This window comes from Gambusia affinis, linkage group LG12 (assembly GCF_019740435.1).
Source record: "Gambusia affinis linkage group LG12, SWU_Gaff_1.0, whole genome shotgun sequence".
Taxonomy (NCBI): domain Eukaryota; kingdom Metazoa; phylum Chordata; class Actinopteri; order Cyprinodontiformes; family Poeciliidae; genus Gambusia; species Gambusia affinis.
The window spans coordinates 20,869,310-20,887,069 of NC_057879.1; the positions used below are offsets into that span (position 1 = coordinate 20,869,310).

The window sequence follows — 17,760 nt, forward strand, 5'->3', positions numbered from 1 at the left end:
AAATGTCAGTAGTTAAAAAAAGGGAAAGAAATGCTGGAGGATATTATACAGGAGATGTGCTGATTGTCGCTGAGTTTTCTGAAATCCCAGAGTGGATCCTGTGAATATGTAAATATCCTCAGCATCTAGATACCGTGTATGACTATGTGAGGCGTTAAGGACATAATGTAAATTCTCTGGCAAAGCTATGTGGAAATTTAGGTTTTCTTTAAAGTGAAACATTGAGCTGAAATATGTAATGTAGTGCTATTAGGATATTAAGAAAGCCATCACAGTGGGAAATGCAAATTTTGTGGCCTGAGGCGAACATTGGAAGCACAAAAACACAAGTAAAATGTTTCAAACTCTATCTTAAACAATTAAAAAAAATCTTTTAAAGTTTGCCATGTATTCCAAAGAGGGAAATTCCAGATGGAATAATGTTTTTGGTCTTTGGGTGTAACTCCTCTTAAACATCTGATTGGAACAAGTCAGCAGGGAATAAAACAGCCTTAAATATATTCAAGCCTGGAGTTATGTTGACATTGGATACTCAGTCATTTTTATAGTATAAAAAAAAACTGCATTTACATATTTATTTTTTCTAGTACTTTCTATTGTAGCTTTGTAGAAAGATGGTAAAATGTGTAAGACTGGTTACAAAAAAATAATAAAGTAACATAATGACCTATACTATTGCAATTTATTAGTCACACTAGGCATTAGTTACAGGGTAACAATTGCTAAAATTCAAAATGTATATTTAGTTTTAATAAATAAATGGCCATATAATAAAACTTTTTAACTTTACAGCTCCATTGGATGATTGCTACTTCTGAATTTGGTAAGATTGAGGTGTTATAATGTTGGTTAAATTAGATAATATCATCCAGCAGTAGAAACAGTTTCTAAATAACTTTATATATATTATTCATGGTTATCACAAGGAGAGCACCATATGTATTTCCACTTACGGTTTATTTTAATTAAACTTTTTTCTTTGGTATTAAGTACTTAGAATGAAAATGGATCAGATTTTAAACTATTTCTGAACTTCATAGACCAGATTTTTTTTTTTTTTTACCGTTTCCCTCAAAAAGCAAACACATTTTTTAGTTTCCTTAAATTAACCAAATTTTAATGTTATGTAAACCATAAAACAAAATTGGAAAATATTTTGTCCTTCCAAAATTTTAATGTTGTCAATTCATTTTCATGTTTAAGGAGCTTGGCACCTCATAATTAATTGCATAACTTCCCCTTCAGATGAATTAGCCTTTCTGTTAAACATTTCAATTAGTTCTTAATAAGGACATTGGTTTTGACACAAAATATATAATTTTATATGCATTTAATCATATTTAACACATATAATTAATTAGTATTAAGTGCCAATTATCAGTACAAGTCAAATTTTGCATAATGAACTTGCATTTAAAAATGTGCATTTAATGCTTTTTTATACCTTATTGCATTTTTTTCTATACTTGAATGGCATTTAGAATTTTACTCTAATTTTTGTGTTATAATAATTATATTAAGAGTATTCCTAAATGCTCTTTACATTTGCTCCTTTGAGGTATTGTTACACAACACATAAATACCACCTAAAAGACAAAGTAAGAGGATACAAAAAAAGGACACACAGATTTGTGAAGGAAAAAAAAGGAGAAAAATGACATTGAGGTTGGGCGAGATAAATAGCACATTAGCACTTATAGATTAACTGCCTCTTATTCCCAGGCCCTGCTGCAGCCCTGCAGATGTGCAGTACTGACCGCACAACTACCCGGCAGCGGTCATGTCTTAATTAACAAGCCGACATCTGATCAATAATTGAGGAACAATGAAGGGGGGATGTGAATGCAGTGACAGACTGCATGGTTCAAGGTTTTTGGTTTTCTGTTGATGTGAAATAACACCAGAAATCAATAGCGCAGGCAGCCCCAACACACACTGACATCCTACACGACACCAAAAATAATAAGAAACGGATTATCCTAACTGTATTCCTTTGCTCTCTTTTTGTCAAAAAATATACATTTCAAAATGTATGAAGGATTTGCAGCCACATTGTACAGAGTGATTTGTGAGAGCATGGGACATTATAGACCAGAGTATCACTTTCGAAACAGCAGGAGATATTTTCTCATCTCGCTTTACTATATAATTGGAGATTAATTTAAGATTCTGAACTGCTTCAGCTTTGTGGCAGATTTCTTATCTTTGTGCAGCCAATATGGATTCCAGCCAATATTAGCAAGTCTCCAACTATACAATGAAAAACCCATTGAAAAACAAAGGTCGAGCTTTCTTTCACCACACTTATCAATAATTATTTGTATTAAAAACACATTTTAAATGAAAGACAAAATGGTTATGTAGTTCACATTTGACAAGTATTTATTATTATATTAATGATTAAGAAAGGTTAACATTATTAAAACAGCGGTTTATGTGTGAATTTTCTTGGTAATATGACCCCTAAAATAATAAGCTTTTACAAAAAGGAAAAACATATCGAAATAAATTGTTTTATAGCAGACAGAAGTTGAAAGTTTGTAATGTTGCAAGAACAACTTTGCAGTGAGTCTTTCAGCCTGTTATCTTTTTGAAAGTCTTTCTGTCTTTTGTTTTCTAGCTTCCTTAATGAACTGCAGACATTGCTCATATCATGCTGTATCAAATTGATTTTTTGTAAATCACTTCTAACATTGTGATCCCTGCTCTGACTGGTATGATCCACCAGCTGTGATTTTGTTCTCTCTTGTGTTTGTAGTTATGTGATTTAGTCTTTTTAGTGTTTCTCCATATTAGTTTGTTCTGTTCTCTGCATTTTGGTTTAGTTTCTTTTGTTAGAGAACTTTAGTGAATGAACAGCATCAGGGAGACACAGCCAACATGTTATGGATATAGTTATTGAAGTTTAAAACAAGGTTAGGTTACAAAACGGTCTCCCAACATGCATGTTTTTAGACGATGAGAGAAAACCCACAGACACATGTGCAAATTCCATACAGAAGGGATTAAACCTCCTGGCTGCCAGGCAACTATGCAGAAAAGGGCATCATGCAGGCCTTCGGTTTTAAGGATAAGCAAATGACTCTGTGTTGGATGGATAATTAAACACTGTATTGACAAGGGTTACAAAGTAACATTGCATCCTCACAGCTTTATCCTTGCAGTCACACGTTTTTCTATCAACATGGAGCTTTAGTTAACACGTTCAGAACCATGCAGTGCAGAGGTTCTCACTGTGATTTTCCACTATCTGAAAGACACAAATGTAAAACTAGATGGTTTCAAGATTAAACTAGATTTTGTGTTTCTGCTTAACAATGACATACTTCAAATGACCTATGTATATTGTTCTTCTTTTTAAAAAAGCCTCTATTCAAAAATTGCACAAAGCAACTAACCAAATGAAATTGCCCTTTTCATCTGTATTGTCTTCTTTTAATCTGTGAAGAGCTCTGGGGTATGTAACCACAGTCTAAAGCGCTTAATAATACTGTTCTGTATTTCTTCAATATTTTTAGATTTATTGTAGCAGAGGTGACACATCTCTGAAGCTGCCACTTTGTGCACATTCGCTTAACGTTTTGTCATGTTAAGCTGAAATCTACACTCATTTTCACATTTCAATCAAAATGTGTTTGATCGCGGTATAGGCCTTATGAATTTAATAAGGTCTGTTAGCTTTCAGGTCTTCCAAGCTTTAAGAACAGTGGATATTTAGAAGAATGAGTTAAAAATACACATTTGTTCTTTAGACTGGGGGAAAAACAGCTTTTCTACAAGCCGCTCAGACTATATTATCCTTTTCTTGTGTCGTCTCACATCACATAATCACCCGAAAAACTTGGCCTTAATGATTGATATGAACCAAAAATTGTCACATTATTAAGATAAGGTTTTATCACCATCAAAAAACTGCTTATCTTGTTCAGACAAGTTGCTATATTGTATGAAATTGCAGTCATGCTCATGCACTCAGTGTGTTTAATATGTCATTTGGTGCAGACAGTGTTATGAAGAAAATTTGGCTTAATTATGAGTTGATATTATAGCAATACTCAACAGCTAGATTTGTTATGGTGCTGCTACAATACAAACTTTTTAATGTTGGGGTAAAAGACGTAATCAGAAAACAGCCAGTGACTGGAATCAGCTGATTTGCAACTCGTTCAGCCCCTGACTGATAGCTCATGTGAAACTCAAAACTCTGTTTTTCTTTTTAAAACAGTTAACACATGATATCCAAGCACTACATCGTGACTTTTTAGTGTGGAAGCTTTCATTACAGAAAGAAAACTCAAGACTAGCACTTAAATACTGAGAAGAAGCGATTGTGACCTACAAACCAGGTAAATACAATCAACATAATAAAGAGCGTCTGAGGGAGAATCTAAGCAGGGAGTGAGGGAGGGCTGAATAGTAGGAACAGGAGAAACTGAATCAAACACACATAATCAATCTAACCAGAAGCTAAGAACTAACACTAACAAATCTTAGAGACCTTTTTAGAACAAAGAGTAAAGCGACCTGAATGAAATTAAGCTAATTGTAAAAAAGCAGAAACAAAGCAAAAAACAAAAAAACAAAACGGTGGTTTTTTAATATAATTTTACTACTAGAAATAAAAATCTGAAAAGTGAGTTTACTTTGATACCCTTGAATAAAATCCATTGCAACCAAATGTCTTCAGGAAGTCTCTAAAACAAATAGCATCCAACTGGGTGTAATTTAATCTCAGCATATCTCAGTTTAAATCCAACTGTTCTCTGAATGCCTCAGGGGATTGTTAAAGAACCGTGAAAAAACATAATGAGGACCAAGGAAGAAAGCAGACAGCTCAGGGATAAAGTTGTAGAAAAGTTTAAAGTATAGTTAGGCTATAAAATGGCACAGGGAGCTTTAAACAGAACATTATTTCATCATCATGAATAACCTTTGATCAAACTATAATGAGTCAAAATGACCTAAACAAAGTAAATCCAGGCCTATTTATGAACAGAGCTTGAACTGATTTTGCATGTGTGCAAAATCTATTTAGTCTGTAGATGTGTAAGACTGATATGGGCATATCCCAAAAAAAAAACTGGCAACTCAACAGGCTGTGAAACAGGGCTCTGCTAAGTACTGACTCAGCGAATACATCTGCATGTTGCACTTTTCTTGGTCTGTATTTAGCTTTTTCTGTTATATAAACAATTTTGAGCAGCTTCCCTTTCTCTGGTGAAGAAAAGAATCACTGCAGCCTCATGCTGTCATCTTTAAATTATTTTCATTTAGAAGGGGTGAATCTTAATACATTTGTAAAAATAGAAAAAACAGCAGCAACACACTATTATGCACTACCTTGTCAAGAAAACAAAATCCCCAAAAGATCTATTGACGTTTTGTGATTGGAAAGCTACCAAATCTGAAAGTCTAATAGTATGAGTCTTACAAGGCTGTTTAATCTGGTGCTTCTCACTTTTGCTACAAAGTTTATTTAAAAAAATATAAAAAATCTGGTTCAAAACAACATCCATACAAACCAGTTATTTATTTTTGCAACTAAAAATCTCTAAATCTCCACTGAAAAAAAGTTCATGGCCAACTTCTAAATTTTTATTTTTGCAGTTACATTGATTTTTACAACTTAATGACTTACCCCTTTCCAAACAGTCAGAGCCCTAACACCCAATTGCTAAAAACCATCTGCAGCAAAACTGAACTTGTAAATATTCAGCTGTGTCTGCAAGGGAAAGTTTATCAACCTTTGTGGTATATTCTGGGAGTTTTCAGACAGGATGGCCATCTTGTGATAAGCCTCTCACATTCGGTGGTAGCCAGAAGGCTACTGAGGCTGGTGGAAACTCTAATCAGTCTCTGCCCACCTGCCTCCATCCTGCTCTTTCAAGTGAGTAACTGAACCACTTCTGGACAGAAATCATATGTTTATTTCCCTTTCTTTCTCATTGCAAACTTTTGCTCGAAAATTGAATTGGATGCCCTGGGGCAGGATGGAAAATTGTGCAAAAACAACTTATTTTCCCTACACTCACCCTTTTGCTACCCTAATGAATGGCAAAATAAGATAACGGTGGGAGATGCTATTCCGCGTCAGCTAGCCATCCTTTCAATTTAGAGCTCATCAATTCATGTTTACAGTGTAAGTATCAATACTGGAAAAATGGTGTGTGACTGCAAGAACATTAATTGCTCATGGAGAAAAAATTACACTGTACTGTTATGCAAAACTTCTCCAGATATTAGATCAAACACATCAAATGCCATGAGACCTTGTCAGATTGTTTTTTGCACAGCATGGCAGCTTATTTTCACCCAGTGATCTAGTCAGATGAAAATGTATTATTTAAGAGCAGCAGTATCATTGATTAAATCATAAATCCCCTCTTTACTGAACAGGGCAAGGGTAAATTTGGAGCTGTAGTCTGGCAGCTTTAACATTGTCACATTTCACTGATGTGTCCCGGATAATTAGTATTTAATCAGCTGCAAATATTCTTAATTACAAAATTAATCTCTAACCAATTAGCCAACCTGATAATGATTTTACACTACCATTGAAGTACACTGAATTCTAATTAGGGAGTAAAAACCTTAATTTACCTAGAGGCCCATCTGATGGGTCATTACCAACCCAGTTACTTTCTGTATAAACTGAAGGCAGCAAGCAGCACAGATCCCATAGGAGAGCAGCTGTGGAAGCTTGATGGCCAACGTGTGAGGCATTTCCATGCATCACGCGACATTGTTTCTACTTCCTGAAAATAACAGAGTCATACTGATGATTCACTAATGAATATATGACGTTCAGCGACACTGCAAGATCCGGAAACTAAAATATGCATTGGATTTCATCTCAGTTTAGTTCACTTACTGGGTGTCAAGTGTGATATTTGTTAATATAAAACTTAATGTTGCAAGCAAGAATGGGGTGCCAGTGAGTCATTTAAAATTTAATTCACTACAAGCACAAAGAGCATTAGCATTTTATCAGTCAGGAGTACTACACCAGGAGTCCAGGTTACTTCTGAGGCAAGTGTTTCTGAAGTTGTAATTTGCCCCTAAAAAGTATTGAATTATGAATCTTTTCCAAAAGCATTCATCCCAGTGTGATCACAGATTTTTTAAAATAATGCTATTTATTTGAAATAAACAAAATAGCAACTGAGTGCAAGTCTCAAAGACTTTTTAGTGGATCTTACCTGCCCTGTACCTTGATGTCAGATATTGCGTAGAAGTATCTGGATAAATTGTTCTCGTCCACCATGGTGGCTCCAGTAGCTGGCTTTAGTAGTCTAATCCTCAGATCTGTGATTGTGAAGAAATCTTTCAGGTTCTTAGTGGTATCCAGCTGACCGTATAGTGAAGCCATGTTGTGTAGCCGAGGTCCAGCAAATAGAGCGAAGCGGTCCTTTATCTCAAAACGTACGGTCTTGTCGTTCTTCCACACATAGCCTCGAGAATATTCCTCAGTACAAATTATGTCCAGCAGGGTGTGCTGAGACAGGTCATTCACTGTCTTGGGTTCCATGGTGAAAGCATCCAGGCAATCAGTGGCGTAGAACTGGTAAGGGGTCCAGGTGCGACCGTAGTCGAGCGACTTCTCCAGGACCATCTGCTCCGGCCGGCCTGACTCAAAGGTGATGACGATGTCATCAGTTAGCTCAATTGTCTTGTTCCAGGACAGCGTAATGTTGACTTGCAGAGGCTTTGGGTATTTCTTCCATGATGTCGATTGCCAGAATGTTGTTGGATTTCGACCTTCGAAGTCAAACATCAACTCAGGAGGATGAGCCAGTTCCTCAGTAGCAGCATCACATTCGTTGTTGCACATGTAAGGATTCTCCTGAACGAAAACACAATAGAAACAAAAGTAAGTGAATTGTTTATAATGTTTATTTGATAAGGACAGATACAAGAAACATAGATCAAGATAATCTAATCTCTGTTATCTCTGTCCCACAGGAAACTTTACCACTTTTTAACACAATAATTACATAAAGTGTTAAAATTATTTCCTCTCCTTTATGTTAGTGCTGAAAGTTTGACCTAAGTGCAAGTTTTACAAATGCTTTTTATTTTAATAAAGGCGATGTTGGTAATGTTTTGAGTTAAGTTTATAGAAATTAACATTGAATTAAAAAATATTTTTGAAATCAAATAAAGAAAAAAAATGATTTTGATGAAAATGGAATCCATTACTTTATTGTCATGGGGGTAAATTCGATCCTGGGGTGTATAATGGGATATATATAGTTTGTTTTATTTAGAATTTTGAAAAAAAAGAGTTGTTACCATGTTTTAGAAGTTTGAATGGGTATGTTTAAACGTCTTTGATGAAGAAAGTGGTGAGGAACTATGAACTGTCTGAAAAGAACATATGTTCAAACTCAGAAAACTAATAAAAGATGGATCAGAATTGATCAGAGCAGGAGTGAAAACAACCAAAACCTGAGGCTCAACTTCAAAAACTAAAGTTTTAACATGTCAGTGTGGTATTTTTTAAAAAAGAAAACACAGAAGAAGATACATTTTTGTAGCTACAGGGAAGAATACTAAAAAATAGAATTACACAAAAGTAATCACATGGTTTTTTTTAATCTAAACTCAAACTAAATATTTTTCACTGTTCCTATGCCTTGATGGTTTACGACTCTGCTCCACACAATTTCTATTCCATTAAAGCCCATGTGCCTGTCGTAATCTAGCAATGTCATTTCTAAGGCTGCAGGAGATGGTGACCCTCTCATTGAGATGATTCTGTGGATACCGTATTCCTGATGAGCACAATTCCAGCTCCGACCTGCGCCACAAATTGCCTGTGTAATTGATATTCTTGTGTGGTATTTCAGCTGGGATAGGAACGGAATCCCGATGAGCATTTCTTATGAAACACGCAAAGGGACATGCATTTTTCATGGGCCCGTGCTTGGTCTCTGCCATAGACATCCAGCGAGTTTGGGTGTTTGTACGATCGAGTTTGCGAATAGAAAGAGCTGCGCTCTTGATGTGTTTGTGTTTGTTTGTGACAGGGATAGAGAGCTCTGAATGTGTTTGCCTATATATGTGTACACAAGCAGCATGTATTTGTGTGTGTGTGTGGGTGTGGACAGGATAGCAAAGGAACAATGAGAGAGCGAGAACTGAATTGGGGCAGAGAGCACAAGGCTGCTTTCTAAAGACATTCCTCTCACCTTTTGGTCCATGAACAATGAGGTTAAGTACCAGGAAGATTCATATCAGCTGTAATAAGGCTCAATAATGAGCAATAATCTGGTACTCTACTCTGAAAATGATTTAAAGAGGAGAAAGGCCCCCCAAACTTTCAGAATGTTAAGAAATTATCCGATTCATTTGTGCCCCCCCAAAAAAAAGATTACATCAAATTCCAACAAAAATATTTTAACCTTTAAAAAACAAAGTGACTAAATATCCACTCTAAAATATTACTAAGTATATATTCTAATTATACCTAGTAGCCTGTACTGTTTAAAAGTGCCTTAAGAAAGTTTGAAGATTTAATAAATGATACAAACACATGCCCTTAGTCAGAATTCAAACCGTGAACAGAAATATATATTTTAATGAACATAATTCTGAATAAGAGCCTTGAAACTAGTGATTTAAGGCAAAAATCTAGGAACAAAGCAGTCTATCTATCTATCTATCTATCTATCTATCTATCTATCTATCTATCTATCTATCTATCTATCTATCTATCTATCTATCTATCTATCTATCTATCTATCTATCTATCTATCTATCTATCTATCTATCTATCTATCTATCTATCTATCTATCTATCTATCTATCTATCTATCTATCTATCTATCTATCTATCTATCTATCTATCTATCTATCTATCTATCTATCTATCTATCTATCTATCTATCTATCTATCTATCTATCTATCTATCTATCTATCTATTTATTTATTGTAGGTGAGTTATTGCCTCCGTCTCGTGGCCCACGATGGCTTTAGGTCAGGCCCACTATTACATTTTTATCTGAAAAGACTAGTGGTTGGTTTTGTCTTCAAGTGAGTTGCAATATCTCTATTTCAGAAATAAAGAAAAGTATTTTAAGGTTTATCTTCCTCTGAGAAAATGGTATAAAGACTGTTTAGATACACATCTCCAGAGTCTGTTTCATTTCCTGTGCTATGGAAATGAAACAGCAATTCATGCTATCACTGACTTACTCTTCAGCCTGAAGAGATATAGCTGTGCTATCAAGAAGGACAGGACTGCAAGATATTGGTTCAGCTGACTCAAAGGAGCGTAACATGATCCAATTAGAAGGGTAATGAGGGTTATGCTGCTAAGAGAGAATGTGAGAATAAGAAAGAGTGGGAGGTAGTGTGAATGTAAACCTTTATAAGGAGCATCTCAGTTGCTAAAAGTATTCTCCTTTCACGCCCATGCACTCCCACACACATTCAACACTAACCCAAAGCTTAAAAGGCCACAGTGCAGCCTGAAACCAAAAACATATATATAAAAAAAATGGAGATTTTGAAATAGAGAGTTAAGGGGTAATAGGGAGAATGGTGGCTGCCTGGTTTTGCCGCAGGGACAATAAATTGTACTCAAGTTCTCAGTTTACTGACAATGTGTTGCTGAGGGTCATTATAGTCACTGCTTTAGGTCTGCCAGAGAAGTTGATGGTACAGAGAAAGAGGAAAAGATGGAGTTTGTAAGAAGCACTGATTTACCTGTTGTTATTCGAGAGCATGATTTTTCAGTTATTTCTTTTATTGGTTCTTTGGTTTCATTTTGTGAACAGTGGGGTGGCTGCCTTCACATCAGCCGAGCAAGGACTCTTATTCACAGATGACTATGAAGAAGTGTGTGACAACGGCATCAGAGGATAATGGGTAAGCAATTTTCTAACAAAACAATGAGAAGAGCAGTAAATAGAAGCACTAAGCAGCAAAGTTTCACCAAACATGTCACCATGTTTAGTGAATAAAGCAGCAGAAAGAAGTCACAAACTCTAGCAACATTTTCTTGTTGTGTACATCGACTTCAAACCTTTGGGGAATCATGTATGGTGCTTATTTGCTACTCCTGAACTGCAGCATACTGTTATGCCTTTATACAGTCTAGTTTATGTGAAATGGGAGATTGAGAGAAATGTCAGCACCTTTTAGCAAATATCCTGTGGTGGTTATTTAACAACAAAAACAGCGCCCTATAAAGATCAATACCTTCCATGGTCATTTAAGACCAAGGCCTTCAGTGCTCTGCCAGGGGGCAGCTATTGAAAAACAATAAACCCTCTCAACTTGATCCTTTACTTGTGATCGTGGCTGTGGGAGAGGGGAAAAGTCAGTGGAGGATGTGAAAGAGGCAAGAATTTTGGACTAAAATAAAATATCGACCAATAGACTCGACCTTAAAAATAAAGATCTGACATATATTGGAATGTTGCTAAAGGCTTAGCTAAGCATTTCTTAAAACAAAGCAACATATTTATGACGTTATGTAGCTATTATGAAATGAGCATGCTGAAATATAGATGTAAAAAAACTGTATCCTGCAAAGATATTCAATGTGTTTTATCAGGATTTTGTGGCACAGGCCACCAGATTAGATCAGATTAGAAATATCTTTTAAATATAACAGCCTTTAAGTATGATGTAATATTATAATGTTAAATGTTGTGTTTTAATAAAATTTATTTCTCCATTTGTATCAGCAAACAACAGAAAATAATTAATTTAATAAAGGAACTTACGTGCTGATAAATGGTGACCAAAATAGATATTCAATAGTTGCCCACTGTAATAACCAGTTAATAAAATTACAATACTGTAACATTGATAAAGTAATAAAGTAACTGCATCTGCATTTTTACATGGTAAGATTACATTTTCTAATGATAAAATAATCAAACTTTACCAGGAAATTTTTAGGTCTATATGAAACATACATTTTTTTAAATACCTTTTTTTTTCATTTTCACAATTGGTTTTACATTTTTTAATTCTTCTCATTTTTAACAAAACCTAATTCCTCCTTGGTTTCTAGTCAGTGTGATTCTTTCAATTTTGATCTATCTTTATTCTACCCACACTCTATAAGCCAATAAAGCTAATAGAAAAACAATCCATTTTATATCCGGCAATATATCTCCTTGCAATTCACACCAATTGACATACAGATCATGCCACATTTTGTGAACCTCTTAATGGCCTGTGTCTTATTGGTATTAGTGACATCTACATTCCTCCCATGACTGCAGTGTCATAGAGCCCAGCTGGTTTTATCTAAGCAACATGATCCATCCAGGGTGTCTGCTTGGTGCAGAAGACGTGAGCAGTGAATCTGCAGTTGCTTGCAGCTAATGATGTCCTGATCTGCAGCCCATAAGGTCAATCCAATATCAGGGTTTGAACAAAGGGGCAGAGGCAGATACAGGAGCTGTGATTCTTAATGTCATTTACAAAAATGTAAAGCAATCTGGACACTCACCCATTCATTTTGCCATGAAGGCTTTGTGGATGTTAAGCTCCTTTCATGGTTGTCCTGAATGTAAAAGTGTTACTTTTATTATGATTGAATCAGCATACCATACTAGTATAGTACAGAAATCAGTGCAATATTCATCATGTATACAACATGTTCAGATTTTTACTCTACATTCATTGTATTCAGTGAGAGAGCAAATAATATTTTACCCCCTTACAGAATTCTTCTGTTTATGTTTTTTTTTATAATGGTTAAATATTTTAGATAGTCAAATTTATCAGAATATCCAATGAGGTTATCAAACAATAACTTTATTTATTAAGGGGAAACAAAAGAATCCAATCCAAATCAACCCAATTTGATTTTATATATATATTCTTTCTCTCTGCAGCCCATAGGTATCTTATTCTATGACTTCTGTGATTCCTCTGTGGCTGAGAGTAGTCATTCCCTCCAGACCAGAGGTGTTGCTAGATTAATCAGCCTATCATCTTGACCGGCCTTACACCTTCTAACCTGACACATGACACCTGCCGACTTGTCACTGGCCTACACTCTATCTCAATCACACGTCTGGATGCTCGTCCTCATTCATGGGGTGGGCTGGCTGGAGAGGGAGGAAATTTCTCAAGTGACTATTCAAGCAGCTGTCGGATTCAGTGTGTAGGGATTTGCTCTAGATAAACAAGACTAATAAAAAAATATTGTTGAAATGAGGTAATTGGTCCAACTAAGTAATACTCTATGTTTGAGTGTTTTCCTGTGGACACACTGGGTCATAGAAATATAGGAAAATCTTGTTATTTAGGTAGACACAGTTATTGCCACTGACTTAAATCAACATGCTTCAACATTCCTACATGCTTTGCATAACACATATGACTCATATAACTAATATGTATTAATAAGTTATACATAACTCTATTTAAATAGAACCAATTTGGTGTAATAAATGTTTCTATCATAGGAAAGATTTGTTAAAGGCTAAAAATAAATGTTATATGTAAGTTTAAATAACACAGACATTCACAGAATTTGTACAAAATACTTTTGCAGAAGGCAGAATAATATTATTTACTCTCTGCCGTTGTATTGCAGTTGAACTTTTGAGGTTTAAATACAGATATATATGCATTTGCTTTTCAGTGCTACTTTAATACCTATTCTTAATATAGGAAGTGCCTGAATAGGACAAAATATAGCCTACTGCATTCCAGATATTTCTAAAAGGTCTTTCTCAGTGCCTCCAGTGAGACTGATCTGACACTAGGGCTGCCTGGTGGTGAATTTGTTAGTACTGTTGCTTCACAGGAAAAAGATCAAGGATTTGCTATCTCAAGCAGGGCCTTTCTTTGTAGAGTTTGTGGGTGTGGGTTTCCCCAGGTACTCTGGCTTTCACACGTCACTCAAAAGCATGCGGTATAGGTTAATTGGTCATTTTAAATTGCCCGTAGATATGAGTGTACCCATCAGTCCATCCATTTTTTATACTTGCATGACTGTGTGGGGGGATGGGAACTGGTTATACTTGTATTATTTAAAGGGGGAAAAAATCAAGTAGGAAAGAGGATTTTCAGCTGGTGAAGATGAGTCAATAAGAGTTGAAGATAAATAAGACACACGTTGGAACACTGACACTAAACATGCAGCCAAATCTTAAATAGAAGGGTTCAAATTAAAAACACAAACTTGAGTAATCTGTTTTTAGCACTGGCTCAAAGCTTACTTCCTTAGGTGTGTTTCTTTCCTCTATGTAACCAGAAATAAACCTACTGTCCATCAAATCTGCTTTGACATATTTACCAAAATACACAAACATCATAGGTTCCATGTTTATTATTTTGTACATGTCTTCTCAAATCCAAAATCAGTTGTGCCCTCACATTGAGGCTTCTGCCTGTTGTGAGTTGTTTTTATTCTCACTGGTGACACACTTGCTCAGTATTGATGCAATTGACAGGGCTTGATTTGATAAAAAAAATAAAAATAAAAACTAAACAAAAAAAAAACTTTTACCTACTGGCATACAAAAATAAACTAAACTGCATTACATTATGATGAGGACAAATTCACTTAAATCACACTATTTCAATGTGTACTTAAATTTATTCAGTGCAATAGAACAACACAAAGGTGTGTGTATACAGACAAGAATCTGAAAAGGTTTGCATGAATATGTATTTAGCCCCCTTACAGCAATACCTGTAGAAAAATCAAGTGCAACCAAGCTCAGGGTGTTTGCATGCTTCTGCAAGGCTAGATGATTTTATTTAATATGTAATGAGGATTGTTTTGAACATCTGCTACATGGTCAGTAAGGGTTTCCAAATAGGCAGTAACCTGAACCTACTGAGTAGTGCTGGAGTTAGGGGTTATGAATGTGGAAAGTGATACAGTGAGTTTTGTCATCTAATAATTGAATTCAATTCCCATTATTTATATTATCCTATTCATGTGACATGTTTCAATACAACTGTTTTCCTTAAACGGACATGAAGGTAGTGGGGTAAAAAAAATATCGTCAGAAGTAAAAGATTATACATTTCTAAGAATATATTCAATTTGTCAACAGACTTTAAAAAAGTGGGGTAGGGGGAATTATATTTATTTGTTGCCATGCTAGAAAGTTGTTGCTATGAGTGTAATGGGTGATACTGAATAAAAATAAAATGAAAGCAAATTCAGAAGGCAAGCGTTTTACCTGCATATCACAGGGTGTAGAGGTGATTTCTGTAACCAACGATTGAAGCTGAAGTTTGATCAAAAAGATAACACAAATTACTTCAAGCATTCACATTTCAATTTACTACATGCCAAACACGCCGCCCTTTGGAACACAGCCCTCGCCAAAGCAGTCCCTTTGAGGGTTGCAGCACAGCCAGTCTGGCCTTTTGAAGTGCATCACTTGGCAGTTCAGCCGCACCAAGATGCAGGGCTGTAGCCTTGATTTGGATTCACGGGGCGTCAGCAAACGAGAGGAAACACACTCCACATTAATTAACACCTGGCCTCATTATCTATCCCATGTGGCAGAACTCCACTGGGGTAAATTTAACACCGATTTATTAAGGAAGGTAGCACTGAGCTTTCATTAGTATATAAACTTAATTATGTGCATGGAATGTCTTTCTTGATGCTAGAAGCCCTGAATCAAAGATATTTTGTATGTGTGCATTTGTTGTCACTGTGGGGATGTCACCTGTGTTTTCCCTCCTTATTTTTGTGAGAGTGAACCAACACAAATTTGTGTGGGCCTTGTTGCATAAGAGCTTAGACTTCCCTTATTGTGAGCATCAAATAACAAATCTCATTATTATAACATTACAAAAAAATGGCAACATCTGAATGTGTAAAAGACTTAGCTGCTACCAAAATGTCACCAAGATTTTGAACAAGACAATTAATTTGTCAGCTGCATCTCAGATTAAAAATGTAAGTGATTTCCATCATTATGTATCAAAACACTTCTGGTCTCCTAACAGCAGACATGCAGCCACTTACTCCAGGAGGGATTTTATAACACACATCTTTTACTGGTGTAAGAGAAACTTCAATTGTCTTCGGTCAATTTCTTGCCATTTTGTGAGGTTTGCTCCATATAATTCACTGGACGGATAATTATATAATGAATTATTAAATTTTTATGCGACTGTTAAGATATCCTGCATAGACAACTTGCCATGTAGATAACTGTGTTTAAAAGAAGGACATTTCAGCTACTTATGAGCATTTAATTCTGCTGAGTATGCAGTTGTGCTGGGTCATGAGTCTAAATGTCATTAGCCTCAACCTGAGCAAAAAATATGCATTTTGGAGAACACAACAGAATAAAAGTGGTGAAGTGGGCTTTTGAGTGTTTGGCTCTGAATATGTATAAGTCTAACTATGCCTAGCAGTTATACACATATAGACTCTAATCAATTTTATTCAAAGAACCAGAGTTTATGTATGAATTAAAGCTTAATTTTGAAATCACATAAATTTTTTGTCACATTTTCTTCAAAACTGAAATCTCTCTACCAGTTCATCCGTGGTCTATATCCACTAATCTTTGCAGGGTCACAAGGTTTCTCTCTAACGGTTATTGGGTGAGAGGTTTGCTAAACCCTGTATAGGTCACCCTTTCCGTTACAAGGCAAACCTTTATAGGGCACATGGTTACATGTGCATCCATGTAATCATGGATATAATGTATGTAACCATGGACGCACACAAAAATACATAGGGGAATTTTAGAGAACCAGATACCCTAATGGTGATGTTTTTGGACTATAAAAAGAAGCTCGAAAACTAACATACAACGTGCAAATTCCATGCAGAAAAACCCTGAGCTGAAATTCAAATCTACAATCTTCCTGCTGCATGGTAACAATGCATGTTGCCAGGGGCCAATAACCTGGTTGTTGGCCCCTGGCAACTGAGCCGGAGAGACATTGAGAGCAACAATGAAAGAGAGACTAATGAAGTGTATGATGCTGAATCTGTTTAATTCTGACAGTGAAGAGGATAACTTTAGTGGTTTTACTGTGCTTAAGAAAGATGAAGATAGCGATCATTGATTTTTCCCGATAGAGGTTGCATTAAAAAAGTATTTTCCATTTTTGACTATTTTTTCTTAAACAATTATGAAAAATCTAAAGGCTATTTTGATGTATTACAAGTCACACAACTACACACTTGATGCAGATGTGCAAATATTTTCAACTATATGTACAGAATACATAGAAGAGGTGACTAAATTCCATCAATAAAGAAAATTCCCATCTCAGCCAAATGCCTCTCGCTATGCGGGAGCTAAAAGTGTGATGAAGAGTTATGAACAGGATGATTTTGAGCATGGGATTTCCTTCTGTTGCCCCTCATTCTGAGAGTTGTGACATATTATTCAATTTGAAAAATGTCCCCTGATTTCCAAGCTTTGGCTGAACCTGCATTTGTAATTTCAGTCTACATTGCGACAGCCAAGTGAGGATTCAGCCTCCAGATCAACATCAAAACATTGAGAGGTTTGATTGCACACAAGCGGGTTCATGTCCCTGTTCATAATTTAAGTGTGATAATTTCATTTCATTGCTTATATGGAAATACTGGGGCTACCGTCACCGACTTTAGTCAGGGGTAGAAAAAAAATGACCCAGACACAATAAAAAGTAGCTTACTCTTCCTCACTCAGAAGCACACTGTAATTTTCACATCCTACATCCAAGGAGACACACAGATATCAATGCCTTATGAACAAAAAACATACTTCATAGACATGAGAGAACCTAATTTACTTAAAATGTGGTTA

General features: G+C 35.7%; 1 protein-coding gene across 3 annotated transcripts in view; it reads right to left on the reverse strand.

The window, feature by feature from the left end:
- The window catches only part of LOC122840848 (netrin-G1-like), a 67,865-nt gene that overhangs the window by 31,645 nt on the left and 18,460 nt on the right, over positions 1-17,760 (reverse strand). For all 3 annotated transcript variants that reach the window (XM_044133593.1, XM_044133595.1, XM_044133592.1), the window contains exon 3: positions 7,200-7,843. In XM_044133593.1, coding sequence (XP_043989528.1) covers positions 7,200-7,843 — 644 coding nt within the window. The remainder of the gene's footprint in view (positions 1-7,199; positions 7,844-17,760) is intronic.